Genomic DNA, 26,070 nt, shown 5'->3' with positions numbered 1-26,070 from the left:
CTGTTTGTTTTGGTAGTAAATTTCCTGAGCAACGCTCCCTGGGGTGGGGTGGCCCAGCAGCCTGCAGGGAGCTGACCTGGAAGCTGCTGGACCGCATTGTTTAGTTGCCGCCTTCGTCTGTTTCTCCCTGTTCCCACCATGAGCTCCAGAGATTTGGCCAATTTTTTCCAGTTCCCAGCTCCTGGGACTTGAGAAAGATCTGGACCTAACAGCATAGGGAGCATGCTCTCTTCTCTTCCTTAAATGGAAGTTGGGGGCTATGGTGGAGTTCCTTAATAAAGGACAGGGGGAAGGAAACCAATGTTAACTGAGCACCTACCGCGGGTCCACCTGTGGGCCGGTTAATATGGACCAGTCCTTGTGAAATAGGTATTACAACAGCCACTTTTTTAGAAGACAAAACCGAGGTTCAGAGGAGGGTTTTTTGTTTGTTTGTTTGTTTAATGTGCCCCAAATCACCCAGTTACTAAGGGGTGGAATCAGAATTTGAATCCTGATCCCAGACCAAATCACTTTGAGGTCAGTCACCAAAGGTCTGCTCTGTTCTCTTGGGGCCCCAAATAGCCTCTCTGTTGACCAGAACGGATCACTGAGGTGTCACTAGCTCCTTCCTTCGCTCTCTCCATCCCCAGATGCTAAGGGTGGCTTGGTGGTGAAATTAGTGCCCCAGTGACTACATTCTGACACCTGGGGACCCTTCCTGAAGCTTGAAAAGAACAGTTTGAGCACCAAGTCCCACTTTACTTACATGAGGATAAAGGCATGAAAAACAGTCATCTCAATAAATGCAAGACAAGAGGATAGATAGGTTCTCTGCTTTTGCAGCATTGTTTATTACCAAGACAGAAACCTACAATTTTTTTTTTTTTTAAACAAAATTCAAGGCGCCAGGACTCATCTCTGGGGCTGATTCATCTTAAATACAAGTAGGAAAGGAGAAAAGAGAACTGGCTACTCTTAGCTCCTGCTACAGCTTCCCCACCCACTCCCCTAATTTGGACCCATGGGGTCCCTAACCTGGCCTTCCGCAGAATTCCCAGGGAGTGCCAGCGTCCTCCTCCCCCTCCCCCTGCACCCCTGGGGGGAAAAGTTACAGGAAGTTTCTCACGTGTGTTAGGAGGTGAGCTCAAGTTCAGCCCACTCCCCGGCTCCAGGAAACCACCCCCCATCACAGGGCTCGTGGAAAATGAGCTCTCAGAATTTGTCTAGGGAACAGTCATGGGTAGAGAAAGTAGAGGGAGCAGTAATTCAAACTCACCCTTGACCCTGTGCCCTGGGAGGAGGTGAAGTCTGTCAGGCTTCCTCTCTCCATTCCTTGCCTTGCCCACCTCCCTGCTGGCCCTGGCACTGCTTCAAGAAGTGCTGTTCTTCCTGGGTGGGACTTTTCAGTCTTGAACTGGAGTGTCTTTGTATGTGGTGGGGGGAGGGTGGGAGGACCCTGGGATCTCCCAGGCCTTCCAGAAACCTGGGGCCCATAAGTATAAACCTAAAACCAGACACTTCCTGCCAGCAGGCATCATCAAATGCCCCCACTGCTTCAGCTGTGGCCAAAGAGGCCAGCGTGATAAGCTCCTGTCTCAGATCCCTCTGACGGCAGGGAGCAGGGAGGTGCTAGTTATCCTCCTTGGCTCCCTTCACTGTCCTTTGCCCTCCTTGTCATCAAAGAGGTTGGGGTTCTCTGCCAGCGTGGCTCTGACTTTTTTCTTCTCCTTGAAACGGCCTGAATTGGAGACCTTGACATGCTTGCCCTTTGTGCTCTTGTCCACAATCTTTTCCAGGCGAGTGTTAAAGTCACTGTTGGGGACCCCGCCCTCAGGCCTGGGGGGCTCCGAGCTGCCTTCTGTCTGAGCATAGGTGTCAGGGATCTCATATAGCACCTTGGGCGTGGATTTCTTTTTCCGGAGGAAGGTCAGCTTCCACCAACCAACTTCAGTCATGGTGCTCCCTGAGCTGCAAGTGGGGCTTTCTGCAGGAGCAAGGAGGGGAGAGAAAGGGGTCAGTGGGGAGAAACGGGCGTACCTTGGAGCAGCCCTCTCTAGACTCCTTCCTAACCATGGGCTATTACAATAGCCCAGGCCTGAAAGAACTGAAGGTGGGGCTGAGTGAACCCAGGATTGGGGTAAGTGATGTGATATGTTTGGAGAGCATCAGAGGCAAGAGTCTGGGGAAGAACAACCAAGGACACATTGACAAGGAAGCCATTTGAGCCAGGTGGAGGGTTACGGTGGGGACCACGCAGCACTGCCATGCAGCTTGGAGATTCCAGGCCCGCCGGGGCTGCAGGAAAGTGAACAGATTGCCCAGGTCACATAGCATCTAGGCCTTTGACACCCTTCGGGCAACTGGTATCAGAGGAACAGAAACACCCTGTGCATTTTGCTTGGAATTCATTATAGACTTAAATAGGATTGTGATGTTTTGAGTAATTTGGACTTCCCAGTGGTGACCAGCAGGACTAAAGGAGCAGCTGGGCTTGTTCCTGCGGAAGAAGAGCCTCAGGCTGAGAATGGGAAATCCCGGGAACTGTCACGGCCTTGTGATTTCTGGCGAGTTACTTCGCTGGACCTCACTGTCCTCATCCATCCCTTCCAGCCCTAACATTTAGCTCTGACATTAATGCCTGCCTGGAGGCAGACATGCTTGCGAAGTACAACTTGTGATAACGGTAATAATTATTGAGAGACAGCTAGCTCCCTTTCTCCACCCAGCTTCCACGAGGACAGGGGTTTTAAGGGAAACTGAAAATTTGGAAGGAGGTTTGGTGATGCCAAGAAGTACATGCTAGTTATGATTATCCGGCTGGACCCTCCATAAGGATACCCAACAAAGATGGGCGTGGGGGCTGACATCCAGGCTCCTCCACTGACAAGCAATATGCCCTGGATGTGAACTCATCATTTACTAATTTCCACAGAGGTGCTTTCTGAGTTTGTGGAAGTTTTGGGAGATGAAGTTGCCTGGACATTGCCAACAGGTGGAGCATATAAGATGGAAAGAGACAGTAGATCGGTGGAATTAAGATCAATGAAAGAGTAGGCAGAATGGTGAGAAATCAAGGCATCTCTGTGTCTGGAGAGGTTGGTGGTCTGGTCTCAGGACTCCGGGGTGTGAAAGGTCCTGGGGAGGAAGGGCAGTTGGCCACAATACACCAGAAAGCTAGATGGTCAGCCAGCCCAAGTACAGGCAAATATATCACTTCCTTTTAAAAACTGATGGCCTTAACTACCTTGTCTAAAAAGACCAGAGCAAAATATGACAAATGATTAATAATGGTTTTCTTTATGTAAAAGGAATATGAGATGCTTTTTCCCCTTCATTTTTCTGATTTCCAGGTTTTCCATAAAGCGTATAGAGTTTGCTTTATAGAGGAGGAGCATATCAAATTCAGGAAAAAGGAAAGCAGGATGCTGGCCTAGGCTTTGAATGAGTTGATGTGCCTCCATCCATCACCCCTCTTGCTGTTGTTGTCCCCTGTGCCTCCATATACCCACCCCCTTGCCCAGAGCACATGCCCAATGGATTCCTTCCCACCCCTTGGTCCCAGAAGCAGATCCCACATTGCCAGCTCTGTCCCTCTAGCGGAGCTCAAGTAGCAAGAAAAGCCCAGGGAAGATCTTGTGCAGCTCCCACTTAGAGAGTGGAGGGGGTGAGAGTGTTCAGATAAATACTTTCAGGGCACCCTGGAGAGGTGAGTGCACCAAGGGGATATACTAAGAGGTTTGCTTTGGCAGCTTGCCCCACCTGGGCTTAGCACAGCCTTGCACAGAACTCAGTGTTCCAGATGGGTTTCTGGAAGAAGTTGTGGGGAAGCCAGGGAAGGAGGGACGGGGCTTTGCTTAGCCTGGGGGTGACCCAGTCGCCACCAGGTCTAAGGCAAGGTCCACAGTTCCACCACCATCCACCCAGAGCTGCCAAGGAACTTGGGGAGTGAAGGACCCAGCTCCTGAACCATCAGTAACCACCAGAATGCCTAGGTCCATGAGAGGCAGTAGCTTCTGCCTGCGCCAATCAAAATATACCTGTTTTAACGGGTATTTCAAGTTGGCATCTACAGGGAGGGACAGATCACAAGCAACATGTCAGAAAACCGTAAGGAGAGTCAGGAATAGCCCTCGCACTCTGCCTGGGGCCTCCACCACAGCATCCAAGGCATCAGTGCTCTTGTCTCCCGGCCTTGGATTTGGGTCTCTCTAGGATGCTTTTGGCCAGGCCTTGCTGTCGCCCTGTCCAGGAAGACATGCGATCACCAGTGAGCAGGTGTTCACCACTTTAGGCAAGTCTGACCTATGGAAATCCGAATTTGCAGAACAGCTAAATTAGGTCTTTGTTTTACAGAATAACCCAGCTATAAGATTCTTGTACATAAACTTCCCAGCTATCCAAAGTAGCAAAGAGTAAGAAACCTACAACCACACGTCTATGCCTAATCACAGAAGGCCAGAAGGGACTGGTGGTCAGGGTGTAATTGGGATTTCGAGCCGACGCAGCATTTGGTGACGCATGGTGGGCCTTGCAGTCTGCTTATGCAGGGCCCTGAGCTGGCCACACTGAGGGCTGAGCCCTTGCCCTGGGGTCCTACAATCCATGGGATAATAAAAATCTTCCCTGAGGAAACCAGCTACACCGCCACTGTTTGCACAGCTTGGGAATCCACGGAGGGCCTCACGGGACAGGGGCCCCACCACCCCCTGCCTATGGCAGCCAGCATGGTGGCCTGCACATGAACACCCAGGACAGGCCCCACTGCCCCTAACGAGTTCTTCCAGCTGCTCTAAGGGCCTTGCCCAGACCGGGTAGAGACCTTTCTGAGTTGAGCCAAGTTAACCATTGACTGGGGCAAGGTGGAGGAGTGGAGGGGGGTTGAGGGAGTAAGTCAGCTTCTATGTTGTAAGACAAATCCCAGAGCCCCCAGCCCCCAGCCCTCTGCAGGGCCCCTGCAGCACTTCTCCACTCTGGAAAAGGCTGGGGTACCCTGGATAGGAACAGGGAGAGGTTCATACCAAACAGCCAGAAACATCCTCCAGGCTGGGGGGTAGGAGGTGGTAGGCTCCAGTCCAGCAAGAATTAACAGAGAACTGCTCTGGGGGAAGCTTTCCCAGAAGGAACTCTGCTGGGGGCCTGGGCTGTTTCCAAGAAACCAATGGGATGAGTCTGAGTTCTGCCTGTTCACCTATGGACAGGTGGGAGCCCAGCATGTCTGCATTCCCCTTCCCAGCTGAGCTTGACAGCCATGGACGCAGAAGAGGGGGCGCCCTGACTTTGCCTTGATTTCCCCACACGCCCACCCTCTGCCTGTACCTTCAATCCAGACTACTGCAGGCTGGAGGCCGAGACCTTCCCTAGAGAAGGAGCTGAGTGTAGGTGCTGCCTCGGACAGAGGCTGGGGGAGCTGGAGGTGCCGCCAGGGTGCTGTGCCAGGCAAGGCTCAGGCCAGGTGAGCTGGGTAGGAGCAGCTGTGTTGCAGGTGCAAGAGAAACAGGTGCGAGAGCGGGTACCTGCTCTCTGCGCCTCCAGGAGTCAAGGTGAACCTGAAACCCAGCCCCTCCCGGCTAAGTAAACAGAAGCAGAGGCTGGTTCGGGCTGATGAATATTCATCACCCCAGAAACCCAATCCTGGCGCCCCTGTACCCACCCAGAAGCCAAGGTCCTCTAGGGACTGCCTAGCCAGGAGGAGGAAATCCCAAGGGAAGCCTGGGCTGGGGGGAAAAGGGGAGCCTCTCCCCTCAGTTTCCCCTCTCTCGGGTGCCTGGTTGCACTCCAGCTGTAGCCAAGGTCACCCGCACCTGTTTTCATGCCCCAAAGAGGCTCAGACCCCTCTCCAGCACAGACCGTGCCTGGACATTGCCCCGGGCACAACCGGGAAAGGGTTAAGGGCCGCTGTTCCCGTTGGCTGAGAGGGACCGGGTGCACCCAGCTCCTTTGAACTCCAGAGTCGAAACCAGTCCCTGGTTAAACTGGTTGGCAGACCGGTTCCCAGGCTGTCCGCTCCGCCCCAAGTTCAGCGCTCCTCAGGCAGGCGCTGGGTTGGTTGGTGGCTGTGGTTGGTTCCCTCCTGACCTGAAGGGTCCCTCCTCAAAATCTCCCTGGGTGGGTGTGGGAAGGGGCCCAAATTGGACCAGGCTCTCCAGACCAACCACCACCTCAAACATCCTCCTCCCTTCCTCCCTGGCTTAGAGGTGGGCTTCGGGGGCCTTGAAATCACTTGCAAAATCCTATGTGTGGAGGTAGAGGGGCATTTATTTTTCCTGCATACAGGGTCTACTTTTGTGAGACTCTCAAAGAGAATGGTGATGCCTCCCCACCCCCAAAATACCATTTCATTCAACTTCCTCCAAACGTCCAGCCACCCCTTGGATGGGCTTCAATGGGTATTATAAAGTGGGCAAAACCTGGGGTAAGTTCTCAGGGCAGGAGGGGGAAGGGGCCCCAGTGAGGCAGGAAGAGAGGGAAAGGCAAGAAGGCAGAGTGTACATGCATAGGTGGTGACACACTCACTGACCCCTCACTGATCTGCAGCCACACCTCCTCCTGCAAACTTCCATCAGCCAAGGTGATTGCAGCCCTTAGCCAGGGCTGCTCTTACAGATGGCGCCAGACCTTGGAGAAGGTTACCGTGTTTCCCCGAAAATAAGAGCGGGTCTTATATTAATTTTTGCTCCAATAATCTACATTTATTCATGTATGAAAATATACATTTATTCAAACAGTCATGTCTGGCTGATCATCTTAACTGAGGCTTATGTTTGGGGTAGGGCTTATATTACAAGCATCCTGAAAAATCACACTAGGGGTTATTTTCTGGTTAGGTCTTATTTTCCGGAAAACACGGTATTTGCAGCCACCCTTAGGGGGCCTGTTTGTGTTTGCATTTGTTCTCCCCTCAGACGGAAGAGTGGGAAACTGCTGCATGTTGAGTGTCCCTGCAGCTTTCTGTCCCCTTGCTGCCCAGCTTAGATGATCAATTCCCCCCGCCCAGCTACCTTCTTCCATGGACCAAGTGTGTATGTGCCAGGCTCTGAGGGAGTCACTGGGTAGAGGAAAGGTATACAATTCTTCCTATCCCTGGCTTCCACTCCAAGTTACATTTTAAATCCTAACTAACCAACTCTCAAACCTTCCCACCATCTCCAACCCTGCTTCTACTTGGTTCAGCTTCTCGTGGCCTCGTGAATACATATTCCCCTCAATCTCAAACAGGTGCCCTAGGCCTCGGGTGGACAGTCTTTCAAAGGCACCCCATGGCCCCTAGTGGACCCCCCACCCCGCTTAGTCCTCCTAAGATGGGGCCTCTGCAGCCCCATCTCCCAACCCTCCCTGAACATGCACACCAGGCCCTTTCTCTGTCGACCTTCCTGGGCTCAGAGGCTATCCTAGGAGGGTGAGATGAGGAATGCAAGATGTGCTCTTGGCCAGAAATGGCCTCTCCACCCCTCATCCCCTGGGTAAATTAAGACAAACTCCTATTCATCCCTCAAGACTCAAATTAACTATTTGCCTCCTACCTCACCAGGGATTTTCTTGTTCCTACAGAGCTTGTTCCTATGCTTCTATTTAACATGATATATACCACAATTAATTATGTGTGTGTGTGTGTGTGTGTGTGTGTGTGTGTGTGTAGTCATGATCTATTCATATGTTTTCCTCCCTTAAAGAATTTTAGCTCCTTGAGCCAAGAATTATCTATCACTGATACAGACCTGACATATAATAGGTACTTAATGCAAACTTTAAAATACAAATGAGAAACAGAAGCATGTTTTTACCCTAAGATATTCTTAATGTAGCCAGTTGTCTTTTTTCCCCCTCTTCTTGGGGCAGGTAAATGTGAGAGAAAATCCCTTTATTTCACTTCTTGTGGTTACAGCAACTGCAGGCTTGCTGTTAAGTTATCGCCCCGGGGGGGGGGGGTATGTGAATTGAGGATATTATTTTTCAAGGTCACCCTGCCTCTACTGAGAAATGACATAGTTGTCCCAGGAAGGTGCCCACAGCTTTTTAAATCTGTCACTTTCTCTGAAAGCCCAGTCTATTTGAGAGCGGATGTCCCGCCCAGAAGATACCAGAAGAGCCTGAAAACACCCTAGCTCAGGTGTTAGGAAGAGGCTGGAAGGATGGTGGGATGGACATAGCCTGGGGGACAGTAACCAAAAGCCAGGGTACCATTTCCATCTGTGCAGGAAGGGACTTGTGCTGGAGGCACTCTCATTCCTGCCCCTTTGCCGCTCCCCATGACTCTGAAATCCAGGCCTCCCTGATGTCTGGGACCCAGGAGGGCAGATTCTTGTTCTCTCAGGCCCACACTGGAGAAGGAGCCCCAGTGAGAACAGCAGTGTGCAGGATCCAGTGGACGCCCACCTGTGACCTGCCCTTCAGAGAATGCCACCAGGACCACCTGCAGGCTGTGGAAGCCCCAGCCCATCCTCCTGGCAGGAGCCAGCCTGGGAAGTCAGGCCCAACCCCTGGTCTTTGGGAGATTTATTTCTGGGAGGAGCAGGGTTGGGAGGGGAGTTTGAAATAAGGCTATAAACTATTATATGACTATCCCTTTAACAGGTCACCCCCACACAGGCTGCTTTATTGCTTTATAAAACGCTTCACCTTTAAAAGCACCTTCATAAAACTAGGTACAAGTGTGATATCCCACATACAAACATGCAAAGTGCACATTTTCAGAAATGTTCTTCTTGTTGAGTATAGCAAGTAAAATACACTAAGAAAGTGCCAAGGACCTTGGTGCCCCACTGGGGCATACAGATTCTCTCTGGCCCCATAGTTGGTTCCTCTGACTGACCTCTGCCCCGGGGGTAGATCCAGACTCCAGGGATATTTCTGTCCCAAAGCAGAGAGAAGAGAGGAGTTGTCACTCTCTTCAGCACTCCCCCTTGTCGCCAGGAGACTGGAGATCCTAGGGGTGCCCCACCTGGCCGAGGTGACAAGTGGGCAAGGCCAAAGATGGGTGTCTGGTGGCTACACCAGCTGCAGCTGGGAGGTGGGCAGAAGCTGCATTCTGATCTGAGTTGGGTGGAGGGTTGCCATGGGAGAGGGCTTTCCCCTTGTTTTGAGGGGAGGACTCCCCTTCAGGGGAACCTGGGTTGGGGAGTGGGGGTATGAGCAGCCGATATTCACGGGGACTATGTTCCAGGTACTGTTCCAAATGCCCTGCCTGTGTGAACTCTTAGCCCTCATCGACACCCTGAGGTGGGTCCTTTAAGTGGGTGCACCAACTTGCACCCCCATTTGCCATTTTCCCGTTACTCTTTGTATTAGTTTCCTGTGGCTACTGTAACAAATGACTACCAACTTGATGGCTTTAAACAACACAGAAATTTATTCTCTCATAGTTCTGGAAGTCAGAAGTCCAAAGTCAGCTTCGCTGGCCAAGACCAAGGTGGCAGCAGGGCCATGATCCCTCTGCTGGCCCCAGGGACAGTCCGTCCCTTGCGCCCTCCAGTGTTTGGTGGCTGTAGGCATTCCTTGGCTTGTGGCTGCATCACTCCAATCTCTGCCTCCCCCATCCTCCCGTCACCTCCTCTTCAGTGTGTCTAATCTCGTTCTGCCTCTCTCTTATAAGAACACTTGTGATGGCAGTTAGGGCCCATGCAGATGATCTCCTCTTCTCAAGATACGTAATCATACCTGCAAAGCCTCTTTTTCCCAATGAGGTCACATTCACAGGGTCCAGGGAGCTGACGTGGACATCTTGGCAGGGAGCTGTTTTTCGGCCTGCCACACTCTTCATTCTGGCCATCTCTGTATTGTCAGACCCCACTTTGAGGAAGGACTTGCTGCCTTTCTCCAGAGTTGACCTCCAGCTGCCATGTCAGCACCTTCAATATCTGCCTCAGCTGCAGAGACCATCTCAGCTGACAGCCTGCCCTTTGGGGGCAGCCCACATCTGGAGATATAAAGTCCAGCCGTTCAGCCCCATGAAGAACACTCGGAGGGGCAATTTCACCCCCCCCCCNCTCAGCTGACAGCCTGCCCTTTGGGGGCAGCCCACATCTGGAGATATAAAGTCCAGCCGTTCAGCCCCATGAAGAACACTCGGAGGGGCAATTTCCCCCCCCCCCCCCACCAAATTGACTGAAGTTTTGTCAGGACTGCATTATTGTTGGGTTTCTTCCTCTGCCCAGTCCTACTTCTGTCTGTTTCTTCTCACAGGCATTGATCCAATTATAGATCTTGTCACCCCCCCACCCCCAAAGCCCACCTACTTCTGGAGAACACAGCCTGTGAGGAGACATTTTAATTGTTGCCAGTATGATGGAAGTAAAGTGGTAATTTTTGTGTCCTTTATATTTGTATTTCCCTCGTGTACTGGATTAAATAGTATGCTCCGAAATTCATGTCCACCTAGAACCCCAGACTGTGGCCTTATTTGGAAACGGGATTTTTGCAGATGGAATTAAGTTAAGATGAGGTCACGCCAGATCAGAGGGGGCACTTAATCCAAGAACCAGTGTCCTTATAAGAGGAGAGATATGCAGGAGGGAGATGGCCCACATGATGACAGAAGCAGAGATTGGGGTGATACAGCTGCCAGCCGAGGAACCCCAAGGCTTGCCTGCCTCCAACGGGAGCTGGGCGCGAGGCATGGAACAGATTCTCCCTCAGAGCCGCGAGAAGGAATCAACCTTGCTGACACCTTCCTTTCTGACTCTGGCCTCCAGAACTGTGAAAGAATATCTTTCTGATGGTTTGAGACACCCAGTATGTGGTAATTTGTTCCAGCAGCCCTGGTTAACTATGCACCTTGTTACTAGTAAAGTTGAGTATCTTTTCATACAATACATTGGCCATTTGAGTTTACTGTTCTCTGAAAGGATCCTTTTTCAATGTAGAAAACCGTCTCCACTTCCCCATCTGATTGTTGTCTTTGCACTAAAATAATACAAATGCATTTAAGGATTCCCCGACCCTTTGCACAATTCTACAGCTTTCCAGGGATCTATGGCCCACTGGTTGGGAACCCTAGTCTACAGAATTAAATGTCAACCCTTTGTCATGGACCCGAGGGTTTCTCTCATCTCCCCTCAATCTCCTCAACCTAATTTCTTTCCACTCTCCCCATAAACATCCTGTGCTTCCATAATAAACCTCTTCTTGTGGACCAGCCATGCTGTCTCTTACCTTGTGCTTTCTCCATGTTCGCTCTTCCTAGAATGATACCTATCGCTTCTGCTCCTCTCCTGTATGCCACAATTCTGCCACAACTCCCACCCTGAATGACTCAGCTCAATGTTACTTCTCCCAAGAGCCTGCCCTGATGGTTTTCTGTCCCCATCCCATGCCTTTACCACCAAGTTGCATTGGATACCCTCTTTTCTGTTACCTTAGCACCCTGAGCACCCCTCTTTTTTGGTTCATATGGATTTTTTAAGCACCTACCAAGCATGAGCACAGTGCCAGACTCTGGGCACGCTGTCTTGGGAGTTAGCCCTTCACACATCATACTGTCATTTTCTTTGAGGGTTGGGACTCTGTCTTCCTGTTAAGGTCCCCAGTGCCTTGACCAATAGAAGGCACCTATCATTGAAGTACATGGGAAAAGGAGCTAATAGTTGGGTGGTTTGGCAATGGACTTGGTTTTCCTTCCCTTAGGAGAGCAGATTGCCATGATGAGGCTGATGAAATAATAGAATGCAGTGGCATCCTTAGGCGATGACACCTTAGACCCAATTTATAAAGTCACCCAGTGAGGTGTTTTCCCCCAGAAAACTAACAAAGGGGAAGGGATGGGGAGGGCGTGGCTAACCAGGGTTTAGGGTGCATTCAGTGTCCCCAGAGCACGACCCAGCTGGCTGGCCCCTCATGGGCCTTCACTGGCCTGTGCTTAACTTGTGAAGCCAGCCAGCACTGATGGTCTTCACCCTGATTTCCTCTCTCCGGTTCTAAGCAGTTCATGGGGGTTGACTCCAAGTCCTGAGCTGTAGATAGAGGAATAAGGAAAAGAGCTGGGGAACACAAACCCCTCTGCCCGGATCAAGTGACCACCCTGGTCCCCACTCATCACTAACTGCCTTTGTGCCGCAGCTTCTCTTATTTCTTCCTTTTAAAAAAATTTTTTCTTGGGTAACAGTGTGTTTTTTCCAGGACCCATCAGCTCCAAGTCAAGTTGTTGTCCTTCAATCTAGTTGTGGAGGGTGTAGCTCAGCTCCAAGTCCAGTCGCCGTTTTCAATCTAGTTGCAGGGGTGCGTAGTCCATCATCCCATGAGTGCATCGAACCGGCAACCTTATTGTTCAGAGCACGCGCTCTAACCAACTGAGGCACCCAGCCACCCCATCTTATTCCTTCCTTCATAGGCATCTATTAAGCATCTGCCACTCAATGTCGGGTGTCATGCCAGGTGCTGGGGTTAAAGAGGTGAGCAAGCCTGGCCTCCCTGCCCACAGGGTGCTCATAGACTAGTTGGGGAGACAGACAGAAAAAAAGTACACTGCGATTACACTGCCAACAGCAAGAGGCCCAGCTGAGGCTGCTGAGTTTCCGGAACTTTCAGCCCAGCCCTCCCCCCCCCCCCCTCCCCAAAACACACACACCACAGTCAGTGTGGCTGTGAGTAAACCCACAGCACACACAGGCCATAAAGTAATAAACGTATGGCAGATTAAAAAAATGGATTGCTTGAATGTCAAGGGTAAACCTTTTTATAGATATTGCAGGAAGATAAGTAATGGGTGTTCTTGCCCAGGATGGGGTGTGGTAAGAAAGAACTTGGTTAAAGGGCAGGGACTGCAGGGTGGGGGTTCTAAGTGTCTGGCACAACAACTGGAGAGAATGTGGGAGTCTGGCTGAAGAGGATGGAGGAAGAGACCTGGGGCTGTGGTGGCTGAGCCGAGGGACAGCGCAGGCAGGGCTGCAGGAGAAGCCACATCCTGGAGAACAAGAATGCAGGCTGGGGAGCCAGACAGGCCTGGGGTTGAAAACCAGCCCCACCAACTCCCAGCTGTATGATCCTGGACAAGTTACTTAACTATCTAAGCTTTGGTTCCCTTGCCTTTAAAATCTGGCTAATAATAGTACCCACATTATAAGGTTGTTGGAAGGATAAAATTAGATAAGGCTTGTAAAACATTTAGATTTACACTGGCCCTGCGGCACATGGGTATCACTTAATAGGCAAGCTGACACCGACAACAAACGATAGCAAGGCAGCCTGCATACAAAGCACCCTGGGGCTATGTGCTGTCCTGTCCAAAGCTGGCACAGGCCTGCTATGTCCTCCCCACCTCCCTACATGCGCGCCTCTCCCCCAGACAATGTCCCACCGCTAAATCAGAGAGTCACAGTCAGAAGACTCCCACAGGACCGGCCGAGTGGCACGTTGGTTAAGAGTTGGCTTGGGATGCCAGCTCTGAGCAGCAGGGCCCGGTTCGGATCCCACATGAGGGCCAGTGACGCTGCGCCCTCTACAGCTAAGATGGTGAACAACTCAACCCGGAGCTGGGCTCCCGTGAATCGCCAGCGATGGCGTAGGCTGCAGTGAAGCTGCAGTGGGCTGCCTAAGCTACCGTGTGTGGCCAGCAGCCAGCGTGAGTGGCCGGTAGCCAGCGTGAGCTGCCAAGAGCTGCTGTGATCAGCCGTCCCGTGGCCGGTGACCAATCTGCCTCACCTGGGAAGGGCGCAATGATAATACCAACATGGGCCAGTGAAGCGACGTCCTCCACAACTAGACTGAAGAACCAAAGGACGGCAACATGTCTGTTCCCCTTCCCCAATTCCCCAATGCTGTTTTCCTCCCCCAATTCCCCCAATATAATATTTTTTAAAAATAATAAATAAATAAGTAAATAAATAAAGACTCCCACATCCTCTCCCTGCCGCTTTCCAGGTGCTGGAAGCCTCAAGGAACTCAGTGCTCTGGATGCTAGACCACTCATGTGTTCATCTTCCCATAAGTCCTGAGGTTCTCTAAGGCCTTGGAAAAGGACAAACAGTGCAGAATGCTGCCCAGAGCTCACACTCCTGTGCTCTCTGGGGTCGCCACCCTGAGGCCAGCAGTTAGGCCAAACTGTCCTCAAACATCCTTCTGTTCCACCTGAGTCACCTGAGGAACTACAGGTGGGGTGGAGTGCTGGTGGTCTCTGTCTCCACAAACTCACCTGGGCTGGGCCTTCAGACTCACCCCACCCTGCTCTGGCCTGCCTGCTGATTCAAGGAGGAGAGATGCACCTTGAGGGCAAGGCAGGGCCATGCTTCCTGGGATGTCCCAGGGAGCTAGGAACACACAGTTGGAGCTCAGTACGTGTTTGTTTAATCATGGGGGAGCCTCAGAAATAACTATAGCCTGAGTCAGAACTCTGAGATGTGAGCCAAATTCCCATGAGAGAGTCCTGAAGAGGCCCTTAGTTCTGCCCTATAAGCTATTTCAGGGAAGTCATTCAACCCATTCTATAATAATGCTTAATGTTTCTCTCTCTCTCTCTCTCTCTCTCTCTCTCTCTCTCTCTCTCTCTCTGAGTTTACAAAGCATGAGAAACTATATCAAAGCATGTTGTACTATAAAGAGTTATATACATCTAAGTATGTTTATTTATTTAAGTGTATGAATAGAAATACACTGAGATAGTCAGAATAGGTGATAGCTCCATGTTAAGGAAACTGTGGCTGGCAGAGAGGTTATAGAAATAGTCCAAGAACTCAATGGGCAGGACTCTAGGTCTTCTCACTGCTGTATCGTACCACATAGTTCAATCAAAATTTTTACTGAGCCCCAGGTGCTGTGCTGGGGAGGAGGTGGGGGTCATTTAGAAAGAACCGGGCAGAGCCTCCTACAGAAGCTAACAACCTAGAAGGGGAGGGGTGCAAAATGCACACCCAGCCCTGTGACATCCCAGGGGTCTGTCCTGGGCCACTTTCTCTCCTCACTCTACCCACTTCTTGCCCAATCTCATGCCCGCCCTCAGCTTCAGTCACCACGTGGCTCACAGATCAGTCAGCCTATGGCTCTCCAAAGACGGATCCCAGCCCCATGGCTCTCCTGACCTCGAGAGCTATAGAGCCAAGTGTCTCCCACACACTTTCCAAGTGGGGTTCTCCCAGCACCACCAACCCCACAAGTTCAAAGCGGAGACACCCTCCTCCCCAACACCTACTCAGCATCCTACATCCCCATCTCAGGTGGTGGCTCTCCCAACCAACCTCCTAGGTATCATCCTTGCTGTCCTACTCTCCCCCTCCCCCTACTCCCAGCACATAGCCAGTTGATTGCCAAGTCCTGCCCGTTTTTCTCTGAAACATCTCTCAAATCCAGTCCTTCCCCACATCCTCAAGCCTGTCTCCCAGGTCAGGCCCTAACCTCTGCATAATAACTTCCTGGCCCGTCTTTCTGTCTCCAGTCTTATCTCCCACAAATCTATCTTCCTTGGAGGTAACCTGTACAGGTCCCTCCCTGCCTCAAGCCTTTAAAACCCTCCAGTGGCTCTTCTCTGCAGGGATGAAGTCCAAGTTCTTTAATGAGACTCTATATAATGTGACCCTTCCACCTTCACAGGCTCTTCTCCAGCCACTCCCTCACACCTCTTAGTGCACAGAGGCTGGCCTGCCTGCAGGGTGGACCTCACAAGTGTGAGACCTATGTAGTGACCACTCGAAATTTTTCACATTTTCTAACAAGGGGCCTCACATTTTCATTTTGCACTGGACCCCACTAATTAAGTTAACAGTCCTGTCTGCCTGTTGTTCCCTGCACCCCTCTTGCAGTTTGTGGCCTCCAAAGCTTTGTCTGCACAGTCTCTTCCACCCAGAACACCCTTCCACACATCACCCCTCTTTTTGCAGCTCTTCCTTTAAGACTCAATGTATATGTTATCTTGTGATGCCTCCCTTGACCATCCTCTCTCCCCTTCCCGGCCCTAAACACCCAGCACGCAGGAGGTGCTTAATACATGTCTATTAGATTAAAAGGAATGACAAGTTCCACAAGAAAACTACAAACTACGAGAGGCGGTAAAGCTAGATAAGGCAGGATAACGGCATTTCTAAAGGCCTCCAGGTCACCCAGATATGCGTTTGTACCCTGCGAGCAAACGCGTTAATCAGAGCGCAGAAGGCTCCGCGGGGCTGCGATCGGCTCTCGGGCGCCGCCTGCCGCGATCGCGCCGCCGCTGCAGCCCTTTCCTGGCGCCCCGCCCCACATCGGCCCTGAGCCCGCCTCACATTTCCCATTGGCTGTCTCCTGTTCTCCCGCCCCTCCCGGGCTCAGCCATTCGGAGTCCGGGGGTGGTGGGGCTTGAGGCCAGCGCCCCAATTGGCTCTGAGGGCGGCTACGTGGCCGGAGGAGGCCGGTTTGTGCCTCAACTGAGGCTCCGCCACGCTAGTGCTGGGTTGGTAGTAGGCGGGGCGAGCTTGCGTCGTCGGCCGGAAAAGGAAATAGAAGAAAGATGCAGGTGGGGGAACAGGAGCTGGGGAAATGGGGGGCTGGCCCGGGACCCCTGGATTGGGTTCAGTCCGTCCGTCCCTGACCCGCTTCTGGGCAGGCGCAGCCCTCCCCGACTCGTCGTTCTGGCCCCGCAGGGTGGCGGTTGTGTGGGTGAAGTGAGAGCGCGAGTGGCACGCCCCCTCCCCGTGTTCACACCCCGATTTCTGTCGTGTTTCCCGCCAGGACCATCAGCACGTGCCCATCGACATCCAGACCAGCAAGCTGATCGGTAGGAGGGGGCGCCCCCGCGCAGCCTGCTGTCAGGGGGAGGCCCCGCCCTTTGACCACTGTCACCAACAGCTGGGAGCCCTGACGCCCCAAGGCCCCTGTTGAGGTGCTGACCACTCGCCATGTTTAGTGCCCCCATGTATGGCTGGTCCTGCCTCTCTAAGAGGAGCGGGAAGGAACATAGAATCTGTACTTCACCTGCGTTTTCTACTTCAATTTTTGTAACATGTGTTGTCAAATCATATCATTCATTTAAAGAGGGTTATAGCAGCCTACCTTAAAAGACAGCCATCTACTGAGTGGCAGATCTGAAGTTGCAACTCAAGTCTGTTAGGCTCTTAATGTCTATGCTTTTTGTATGATGCCAGAGAAAACTCTCCCTCCTGTCTTTTTAAAAGCTTCCATCTCTTCTCGACGTCAGGAGGAAAAGGGACACAGACTCAGTTAGAAATAAAGATCTCTTAGTGGCCAGGCCATCTCCCTGCTGTCCGTATCTAATCTACATACCTCCTCCCCGGTTCAGGGCCAGGGAAGGACTTCATTCTGACCCCTCTGGGGCAAGTACACAGTACTGAGTTTTTAAATGCCCATTGGATTAATCGATTTGATGCCAGTTTTGTTGTTAAGATGACATCTGTTTGACTACCTCATCCCTTTGCTTCTAGTTCCATGACATCCACAGAATTTTTCCTTCTGAACACTTGAAAGGAATACAGCAGAGGGAGTATAATGATAACTAGTGTGGACTCCAGTGTTTGACCAGTTGGCAGATTTATTAACAAGGGCAAGGTTCTGAATTCACTACTGTGGGCCATTTGGTCGGTCCTGTGCAGTGGTCACTTAGTGGCGCTTCACTAGCCTCCTTTCAGATTTGTCCTGGTTCTTCAGCACATGTGCACTCTTGGTGTATTAGCTTGTCATTGGTCATGAAAGGGACCAATAAAACAGCCACCATTCATTGAGGGTTTGCTCTATAGTAGGTGCTGTTTTAGGCACTTGACATTGTACAAATGAAGATCACTAAGGTTTATTGAGTCCTTGCCATGTGCCAGGCGCAGTGCTCAGTTTTACCTGCATTCCTCTATGTACTCAGTATCTTATTATCCCCATTTTACATGTGGGGAAACTGAGGCACATAGAGGTTGAGAGACTTGCCCAATAAAGTTGATCATTGGAAGCCAGGACCATTTGACCACAAAACCTAGCTCTTAGCTCCCTCCTACTGAGGAAACATGCATGGCCCTCAGCTACCTACACCCTCTGCAAAAAACACAGATCTGGGCCCAGACTCCAGGAGATCAGTCACATTGGTGTTCACGTGTGCAGGGTGGTACTTCACTGGTAAGAACAGACCAACTTTATCTAGTCCTTAGGGCGCTGTAGGTATTAGAGGCTTTGCAGCTGTTCATTCATCCAGTACTTGGCATAACCATCTTGGTATTTTCCATTGTTACGGTTAATCCCAGCCCTGAGGAAGTGGAAGTTGAACAGCATCCTTTGACACTAAGAAAGATATAATTACCTGTGGAAGCAAAAGTATTATGGAGAATTCAGAGTGGTCAAAAGTGGCACTTTGATGTCAAGACCAGTGTAAAGTTTTTTTTTATCCCTGTGCAGAAGCAATTGCTCTATGAAGTAGGTTGCCAGAGTCTGTTTAGCCCCAAGCATCCCTTTGGGCCTGTCTTTATCCCCACCTTCCCACACCTTAACCAATCTGTATACATCTTTCAGCCAACGTCTTAGTGTATTTTACTTGACTTAGTAATGGAATTTTGGCCATATGAATGGGAACGCTGTGATTTGGGTGTTTCTCACACAGACTGGCTGGTGGACAGAAGGCACTGTAACCTGAAATGGCAGAGCCTGGTGCTGACGATCCGAGAGAAGATCAATGCTGCCATCCAGGACATGCCAGAAAGCGAAGAGATCGCCCGGCTGCTCTCTGGATCCTGTGAGTGCTTTGGGGCTGCATCCCTGGAGCCCCCTCTTTCCTGGAGCAACATATGTCAGCTGAGCTGCTCCCCTGTTGTTTAGCCACAAGGCTGATCTCTAGAGAAAGATTTTTGTTTGGGGTATAGATACTGATTTCCTCCAACACAGACTGATGAAGGGGAGAGCTATGCCTGCTAAAATGACTAGCATATACATGGGTTGGCCAGAGTAAGTGGGGAAAATACTGGAATTCTCAGCCTTTGCTCTTTTCAGATATTCACTACTTCCACTGCCTAAGAATTGTGGACCTTCTCAAAGGCACTGAAGCTTCCACAAAAAATATTTTTGGCCGGTACTCTTCACAGCGAATGAAGGCGAGTGTGGGCGAGGGTGGTAATGGGATCAGAGCCTCTGTGGTCTCTCTGAGGATCCGGTGGAGATGCCCACATGGAATGTTTCCTGCACGTTCTCACTTTGCCCATAGTTTATTCCAAAAGTACCTCCTATCCTGGGTTTACATTTCAGACCTGCTGCTTTGGGGATCGCTCATTGGCGCCACTCTCTTAAAATAAAGTGGGTGGTCCAGCCCGCCTGACAAAGGAGGATGAGGAGTTTGCGTTTGATGTTTTGCGAAGACTGGGAGAGCTTCCCCTGTCAGGATTGAGCTGGGACGTGGCTGCTGAGTGCTGTTCTGGCTCACTTCCTGTTTCTGTTCTTCCTCAGGATTGGCAGGAGATTGTAGCCCTGTATGAGAAGGACAACACCTACTTAGGTAGAGTCGCCCAGCCTGGGCGTCCTGGTATCCACGGGGAATCCCAGAGTTCTGAGGCACTAGGCTTCCCGAAGGCACAGTCCATGGTGGGGAAGAGGCTGGGCTGTGTGTGCCTGCAAGGTGGGAAAATCAACTCCACAAAGAGTGTTGGGAGGAGGAGGAGGACCCGGCAGGTAGCAGGCATTTTCCAGGCAGGACCCAGCAGGTGTGTGTGAGTCCTCCACCACTGACCTCTTGGTAAGGTGGAGTGTGGGGGCCCCCATCCCCTTTGTACCCGCATTCTATACTAGGCAGAGAGGCGTGGGTCATCCTTGGGGCCATATCGGGTGCCAAGAGAGTAACTAAAGGGCTGATTATAGTTTGGGCGTGTTTTCTAATAGTGTAAATAACAAAATAGCTAATATTTACCAAGCGCCTACTAAATACAAGCAGTTGTACTTGGCGTGTTATGTGGATTTTTTCTTTTTCTTAATCCTCATGGTAAATATTATTGTCCCTGTGTTCCAGAGGAGGATTGGATTAGAGAGGTGCAGTGACCGTCTTAGGTTCCCCAGCTAGGAAGCAGAGGATCTGGGAGGCCGCCCCCAGGCTTTTCGCCACCAAGCTAGGATATATGCGTGCGTGTCCCGGGGCAGGCTTGCCTGATGGTGTAGGTGTCTGAGGTGAATTTCCTCGGCCCTCCTTAGTGGAACTCGCTAGCTTCCTGGTTCGGAACGTCAACTATGAGATCCCCTCACTGAAGAAGCAGATCGCCAAGTGCCAGCAGCTGCAGCAAGAATATAGCCGTAAGGAGGAGGAGGGCCAGGCAGGGGCTGCAGAGATGCGGGAGCAGTTCTACCACTCGTGCAAACAGTACGGCATCACGGTGAGCGTGAGGGGCCTGCTCACAGTGAGAGGGCACCTGGGGCCTCTGTCTGTCTTCCTGGGCCCAACCCCTTTGCATCTGGGAAAGGCGTCCTCCTCAGCGTGTTGTGCCCTTTGGGGACCAGTTTCTCTCCTGTGTCTAGTCTTCCCGTGTTTTCTTTCATCTGTTGGATCCCGCTTCCCACCACTCTGTCTAAGCCCGCCTCTTCGATCCTATCTAGGGGGACAGTGTCCGAAGAGAACTGCTGGCCCTGGTGAAGGAGCTGCCGAGTCAGCTGGCCGCGATTGGGGCGGGGGCTCAGTCCCTGGGGGAAGCCATTGACCTGTACCAGGCCTGTGTGGGGTTCGTGTGTGAAAGGTAAAGAAGACCTCGGTTTCTCTCCAGCAGGGGGAACAGTTTGCCTATTTTCCCCGGCTGTTCTCTCTTCTCCGCTTGTATTTTTCCTGCATGACATTTGAGTTTTGTTTGACACACTTGAACCCATGGGAGCCTTGCCCATCTGACCTGATGGTCCAGGCCGAAGCCCAGTGTTGGCTTCATGAGCGGACAGCAGGAGGGACAGTCATGTGCTCTGTTGCAGCCCCGAAGAGCAGGTGTTGCCAATGCTGCGATTTGCGCAGCGGCGGGGGAACTGCACGGTGTATGAGTGGAGGACAGGGACGGCGCCCTCCACGGTGGAGCGGCCACACCTTGAGGAGCCTCCTGAGCAGGTGGAAGAAGATGCGGTAAGACGAGCTGAGGAAGAGCTGCTTCCCCCCCAACACACAGCCCAGCCCCCCACAACCTGAATGCAGAGTCCCAGAGAAAGAAAGAAAGGGGGTTTGTGTGAGAGAGTATGTGGGTGGACGGGCCCAGAAGGCCCTACTCCTTTATTTTTCTGTCCTTCTTGAGATCGGAGTAGAGATGAGCACTAAGGAACTCAGCAAGCTGGTTGGCTTTGAACTAGGAACCCTCCCATCCCATGAGCTCTCCAAAGATGGGCTCTCCTTTGGGGAGCTTGAAGGCCATGGCATTGAAACAGTGTGCTAGGGCTCCTTACAGAAGCAGCTGAGGCCTGTGGGGAGGCAGGCCCCTTTTCTGTCACCCACCTTCAGCAAGCTAACACTTTTTTTCCCCCTTTAGATTGACTGGGGCGACTTTGGAGTGGAGGTGGCTTCTGAAGGGACGGACGCTGGCATCTCTGCCCAGGCTGCTGGAATTGACTGGGGCATCTCCCTGGAATCGGACTCGAAGGTTAGGATGCCCTCTCAGTCCATCTCTGAGGACTTTCTGTGATTGCTGCTTCAGCAATAAGAATAATGTTGTCTGTGTCTTTAAAGGCATCACTTGAAGTTCATAGCTCTCAGTTGTAGTCCATGGGGAGGAAGTTTCCAAAGTGACATATCAGTCTTGACCGATGTTCAGGGCAAGGGATGGGGGTGTTGGCAGTGGTTAACTCTACAAAGCAGGGTGAGGGTGGCAACATACATGGGCCCAACTGCCATCTTTGCCACCTACATCAGGGCTGCATATCCTTCATACGACTTAAATGTGCAGTCATTGAACTTACCAAGGGCTTTGGTTTATTCTGGACCCTTTTGCTGGGGAAAATTCTGCCAACACTGCTGGGGTTCTTTGCTCTCCACCCAGGAACCTGGGGGTGATGGGATAGACTGGGGAGACGATGCTGCTGCTTTGCAGATCACAGTGCTGGAAGCTGGGACCCAGGGTAAGTGCACCACCCCCTGCAGCCCTGGCAGAAGTGGGTGCTCCAAGGCCCCTGTGTCTCTAGAAACAAAAACTACACTGCTGAGTTTGGACCTTTTGCACATTTAACTGTCTTTTCAAAATCTTGATGAGGGTGTGAATGCAGGGGGACAGAGAGCATTCTTAAAAATAAGTCTAGAAACTCAGCTTTTTGGAGACTGAATATAGGTCAGCCATCCTGGTGGAGGTGCTTCCAGGAGGGCCGGTAGGCTCTGAAGTCCGACCGGCCCCCACCTCCCTGCCAGCTGAGAGGGTGTAGTAATGAGCCGAGCCACGAGAGGGCAGTGCAGGATGCAACTTCACCTCCCACAACTTCACCTCCCACAGCCCACCAGAGCAGAGGGCTGGCCTTCCCACTCCTCAGAACCCAGCTTTGTGGGCCTCCTCACAGGCTGGGGGTTGGCAGTTGTACCTGATTAGGGCTGAGGCAGGGGAAAGGGTAACCCTTCCCCCTTGGGTTGGGACAGGAAGTGGCTTTAGTGCAATGAGCCTGTGTCCATATTAACCCACCAGGGCTTCTCAAACTTGGGGCTCTCCTTCTGTCCTTAGCTCCTTCATCCCTTCTCTGTCTCTTCCTGACAGCTCCAGAGGGTGTTGCTAGGGGCTCAGATGCCCTGACTCTTCTTGAATACCCTGAGACCCGGAATCAGTTCATCGATGAGCTCATGGAGGTACCTTCATCCTCTGGGAGAAGGGGAGGCCTGATGCCAGCACAGGCGGCATCGCTCCAGACGCCTGACCTGGTCCTTCCTGTTTGCGTAAAGGGCACTGAATGCTTTCCTCGTTCTGGAGCAGGGGCTCGCGTGTTAGGATAGCCATTCATTCAACAAGTATTCAGCACCACCTCCTAGGCCCCTGGCACTGCCTGAGGTGCCGGAGATTGAGCAGGGAACAAGGCAATCAAAGTCCTTTGACCACCTCAACCTTTATGTTCTAGTGGGAAAGGCAGGCAAGAAATGAGGTAAAGTAAAATATGAAGTATGTTAGATGTTAACGTAAGTGCCATGAAGGAAAAGGAAGCCGGGAGGAAGATGGGGATTGTTGGAAGGGCTGCGGGTCTTTACAATGGGTGGTCAGGGAAGGCCTCGTTGCGAAGGTGACCAGTAAGCTCAGGCCTGCAGGGCTACAGAGAGAGCCATGCCGAAGTCTGGCCAAAGAGCTTTCCAGGCAGAGGGAGCAGCTGCAAAGGCCCTGAGATGGGGGTGTGGCCTGCACATCTGATGAGCAAGGAGGTTGGTGCTGGGAGAAGTAAAGGAGATCAGAGAGATGAAGAGTCTGAACTTTGGCTTTTACTTTGAGTGAACTGAGAAGCTGTTGGAGGTTTTGAGCAGGTTTGCAGCTGCACGATCTCATCTGGATTTCAGTACCTTCCGTGTGGCTAAGGTGGCCAGCAGCTCAGAATAAGGAGCCAGTGTTCTTGGACCTTCATTGTGGGCCTGGGAAGCTGGGGGCCTGTCCTTATTCATCTCTGGGTCTGTTCCCTTCCCGGTGGCCTGCTTGTTGAGGAGGGCTTCATGAAAGTTCTTGTCCTCACCGGTTCCATCCTCTTTCTGCCCAGAGAGGTCCCGCCTAGTCTCCAGGGGAGAGTAGGACAACAGGGATCAAGTTTCTATGGTTAAATAAGAGTGACGTGATATGCGGCTGGTTCTCAGATTCTTCTTAGCCATTTTATTCCAGGGCTTCTCAAACATGGACTCGTATGCCAAGTCTCATTCCTCCCATGGAGAGAAAAGACCTTCACTGTGGCAGAGGGGACCCTTTCAATATGTATTCTTAGTTACCTAATCCATAGGCTAGGAGGAAGCAGGGGATGTCTAGGGCTGGGTAGGGTCTGAGATATCAATGGGGGACCAAAGAGTGACAGCAGAGGCTGCCCCAAGCTCTCACATTATAGTTGGTGAGTTTCTAGCAATAAAAACGTTCAGAGGAAAGAACCCCTCCTCGCCCAGAGCCTAACCCTCATGTGTCATTCTTCCTTTTGATCAGTTAGCCTCTGAGTTCTCCTAATTTGAGCCAAATCCTCTTTGGTCCTCAGCTCGAGATCTTCTTGTCCCAGAGAGCAGTGGAGATGAGTGAGGAGGCAGACATCCTGTCCGTGAGCCAGTTCCAGCTGGCTCCAGCCATCCTTCAGGGCCAGACCAAAGCAAAGATGGTTTCCATGGTGTCTGCACTGCAGGATCTGATTGGCCGGCTCACCAGTCTTCGAATGCAACACCTGTTTATGATCCTGGCCTCCCCAAGGTCTGGCTTTCCCTTGAAGTTAGGCTGTTTGGGAGTGGGGGCTGATGCAGGGCTCCGCCATCTTGAACAGCCCTGACTCCTTGTATTCCTCTTCTCCATGGTCCCTTAAACCTCATCTCTGCCTCCCGTAACTGTGCCATCCCACCTGGGGGCAAGATGGGGCGGTTTGATGTATGAAGGCAGAATCTGCTTCCCAGGAGGACGGGGGAACCAGGAGTGGTATTCCTTACAAAGAAGGATGGAAGGATGGAGAGGCCAAGAGGCCACTTAGGGATTTGGCTTCCTGAACCACACCTTTCCTAGCAGTTGAACAGGGGTGTCCAGGTTGCACAGCCACACCAAACATTTAACTTGAGTGCCATGCCCAGGTATGTGGACCGAGTGACTGAGCTCCTCCAACAAAAGCTGAAGCAGTCCCAGCTGCTGGCTTTGAAGAAAGAACTGATGGTGCAGAAGCAGCAGGAAGCGCTTCAGGAGCAGGCAGCTCTGGAGCCCAAGCTGGACCTGCTGCTCGAGAAGACCAAGGAGCTGCAGAAGCTGGTAAGACGGGAAGGGGAAACCTGCCAAGGGGAGGGGGGACCCCAGTTTCTGCACAGTGAGGCCCCTCTGCTTCCAGCCTGCTTGGTATTGCTGTCTTTCAGATTGAAGCTGACATTTCCAAGAGGTACAACGGGCGCCCCGTGAACCTAATGGGAACCTCTCTGTGACACGCTCCGCATTCTTCCTCCCCTTCTTCTCAGCCTTCAGGATGGAAGTGGAACAGCCACATTGCAGGGCCTTTCCCAGCAAGAGGCTGACTGGAGGACAGAAAGCCATGGGCTAGAACCATCACCCTGATGGTGACCTTGGCCCTTGCCATACTCTCCGCAAGAAGCTGTCTTGATTGGCCCTATGGCCTGTCAGCCTGAAACCACAGCTGCTGCTTCTTCTCATTACCTACAGTAGTAGGACTTAATAAAAGAGGAAGAGGCTCTGGCTTCATTACTGACCATTACTGCTTCTCTAGACCTGGAGCTGTGGCTCTGTACCTATTTGCGTGGGGTTCTTGATCCCTGCAGGCTCCCTGGCCTATCAGCTGTTCAGTGGAGGCCCAGGGTAGGTAATTTTCCTCTTTTGGTGACAGGGAGGGCCCAGATTAGTATCTACAGATGGTTTAGTGAGGGGCCCTGGGGTAACGGAGTTAGCTGGGCCCCTTTCTCTCCATAGCTAGGCCCAGACGGTCCCCCTCAAGCCAGGAGCCCAAGGGGAGCAGTCAGATGGCAGGCAGCCTTGTTGGAGCCAGCAAAGCTGTATTTTCCTTTTAATCACAGCTTACCTCCGGGCAGAGGGGAAATGTGGTTTGGGGAGGAAGGGCCTGATGAACAAGGTGGAGACAGGAGTTGTCACCTTCACTAGCCGCCTGTCCACTTCCTACCCGTAACTGCCTAGTCTGTGATTGGATAGAGCCCACCCCAGGATAGCACCCCTCTCCCAAGCCACCTACCCATCCCTGTTTCCCAGGAAGGGTAGGGGTTGGGGGTGGCCAGCAATTCGATTTTAATTTCATAGCAGAGCAGTTGATTCATGGCTCTTTGTCGCTGGCGTTGACTCCCGTAATGACTTTCCATCAAAATGAAAAGTGGAGTGACACCACTCATTATTCCTGCTGCTTGTTATCTCAGTTCTGGGGAGGGCCGCCCCCTCCCTGCTGCCTTTCAGCCGTCCTGGACAGTGAGTGATGGCCCCTATTAATCACCGACCCCGCGGACTCCGGCGGACACACGCTATCCAAAGGAGAGAGAGATAAGGCAGCATGAACTGCTTGAAGCTGCTCCTATCAATTAATGTCAGCCCATCGCTTCCCCCCAATCTCTGCCCGTTCACC

The 26,070-nt window shown here is 51.8% G+C and overlaps 2 protein-coding genes across 4 annotated transcripts; one reads left to right on the top strand and one right to left on the bottom strand.

The window, feature by feature from the left end:
- Nucleotides 1-817: 817 nt before the first annotated feature.
- Nucleotides 818-5,914, bottom strand: PRR15L (proline rich 15 like). 3 transcript variants are annotated; one of them, XM_019638499.1, is made up of 3 exons: nt 5,299-5,914; nt 4,020-4,284; nt 818-1,966 (listed from the first exon to the last, which is right to left on the bottom strand). In XM_019638499.1, exon 3 carries the CDS (start codon nt 1,935-1,937, stop codon nt 1,635-1,637), a length of 303 nt encoding a protein of 100 aa, XP_019494044.1. In that variant the 5' UTR covers nt 1,938-1,966; nt 4,020-4,284; nt 5,299-5,914; the 3' UTR covers nt 818-1,634. The 3 variants fall into 3 exon arrangements, with proteins under 3 accessions (XP_019494044.1, XP_019494043.1, XP_019494045.1); XM_019638498.1 differs by lacking the exon at nt 4,020-4,284 and having other exon boundaries at nt 5,299-5,912; XM_019638500.1 differs by lacking the exons at nt 4,020-4,284; nt 5,299-5,914 and adding an exon at nt 5,001-5,227.
- Nucleotides 5,915-16,307: 10,393 nt separating this feature from the next.
- CDK5RAP3 (CDK5 regulatory subunit associated protein 3) lies at nt 16,308-25,187 on the top strand. The gene is made up of 14 exons (XM_019638444.1): nt 16,308-16,390; nt 16,606-16,651; nt 18,470-18,601; nt 18,856-18,956; nt 19,306-19,354; nt 20,041-20,219; nt 20,440-20,576; nt 20,800-20,944; nt 21,342-21,452; nt 21,849-21,927; nt 22,548-22,636; nt 24,001-24,206; nt 24,575-24,746; nt 24,848-25,187. Exons 1-14 carry the CDS (start codon nt 16,385-16,387, stop codon nt 24,911-24,913), a joined length of 1,518 nt encoding a protein of 505 aa, XP_019493989.1. The 5' UTR covers nt 16,308-16,384; the 3' UTR covers nt 24,914-25,187.
- Nucleotides 25,188-26,070: the final 883 nt, after the last annotated feature.

Source organism: Hipposideros armiger, unplaced genomic scaffold (assembly GCF_001890085.2).
Source record: "Hipposideros armiger isolate ML-2016 unplaced genomic scaffold, ASM189008v1 scaffold_40, whole genome shotgun sequence".
Lineage (NCBI taxonomy): Eukaryota > Metazoa > Chordata > Mammalia > Chiroptera > Hipposideridae > Hipposideros > Hipposideros armiger.
The sequence above is the reverse complement of the archived record's forward strand: the minus strand, read 5'-3'. Positions and strand labels throughout refer to the sequence as shown.

Bases quoted from the DNA above. Each gene is read 5' to 3' on its own strand.
- PRR15L (XM_019638499.1), bottom strand. From the start codon at position 1,937: ATGACTGAAGTTGGTTGGTGGAAGCTGACCTTCCTCCGGAAAAAGAAA.
- CDK5RAP3 (XM_019638444.1), top strand. The intron at 20,220-20,439 runs GTGAGCGTGAGG...GATCCTATCTAG, and splicing joins GCAAACAGTACGGCATCACG to GGGGACAGTGTCCGAAGAGA. The intron at 22,637-24,000 runs GTACCTTCATCC...TTTGGTCCTCAG, and splicing joins TCATCGATGAGCTCATGGAG to CTCGAGATCTTCTTGTCCCA.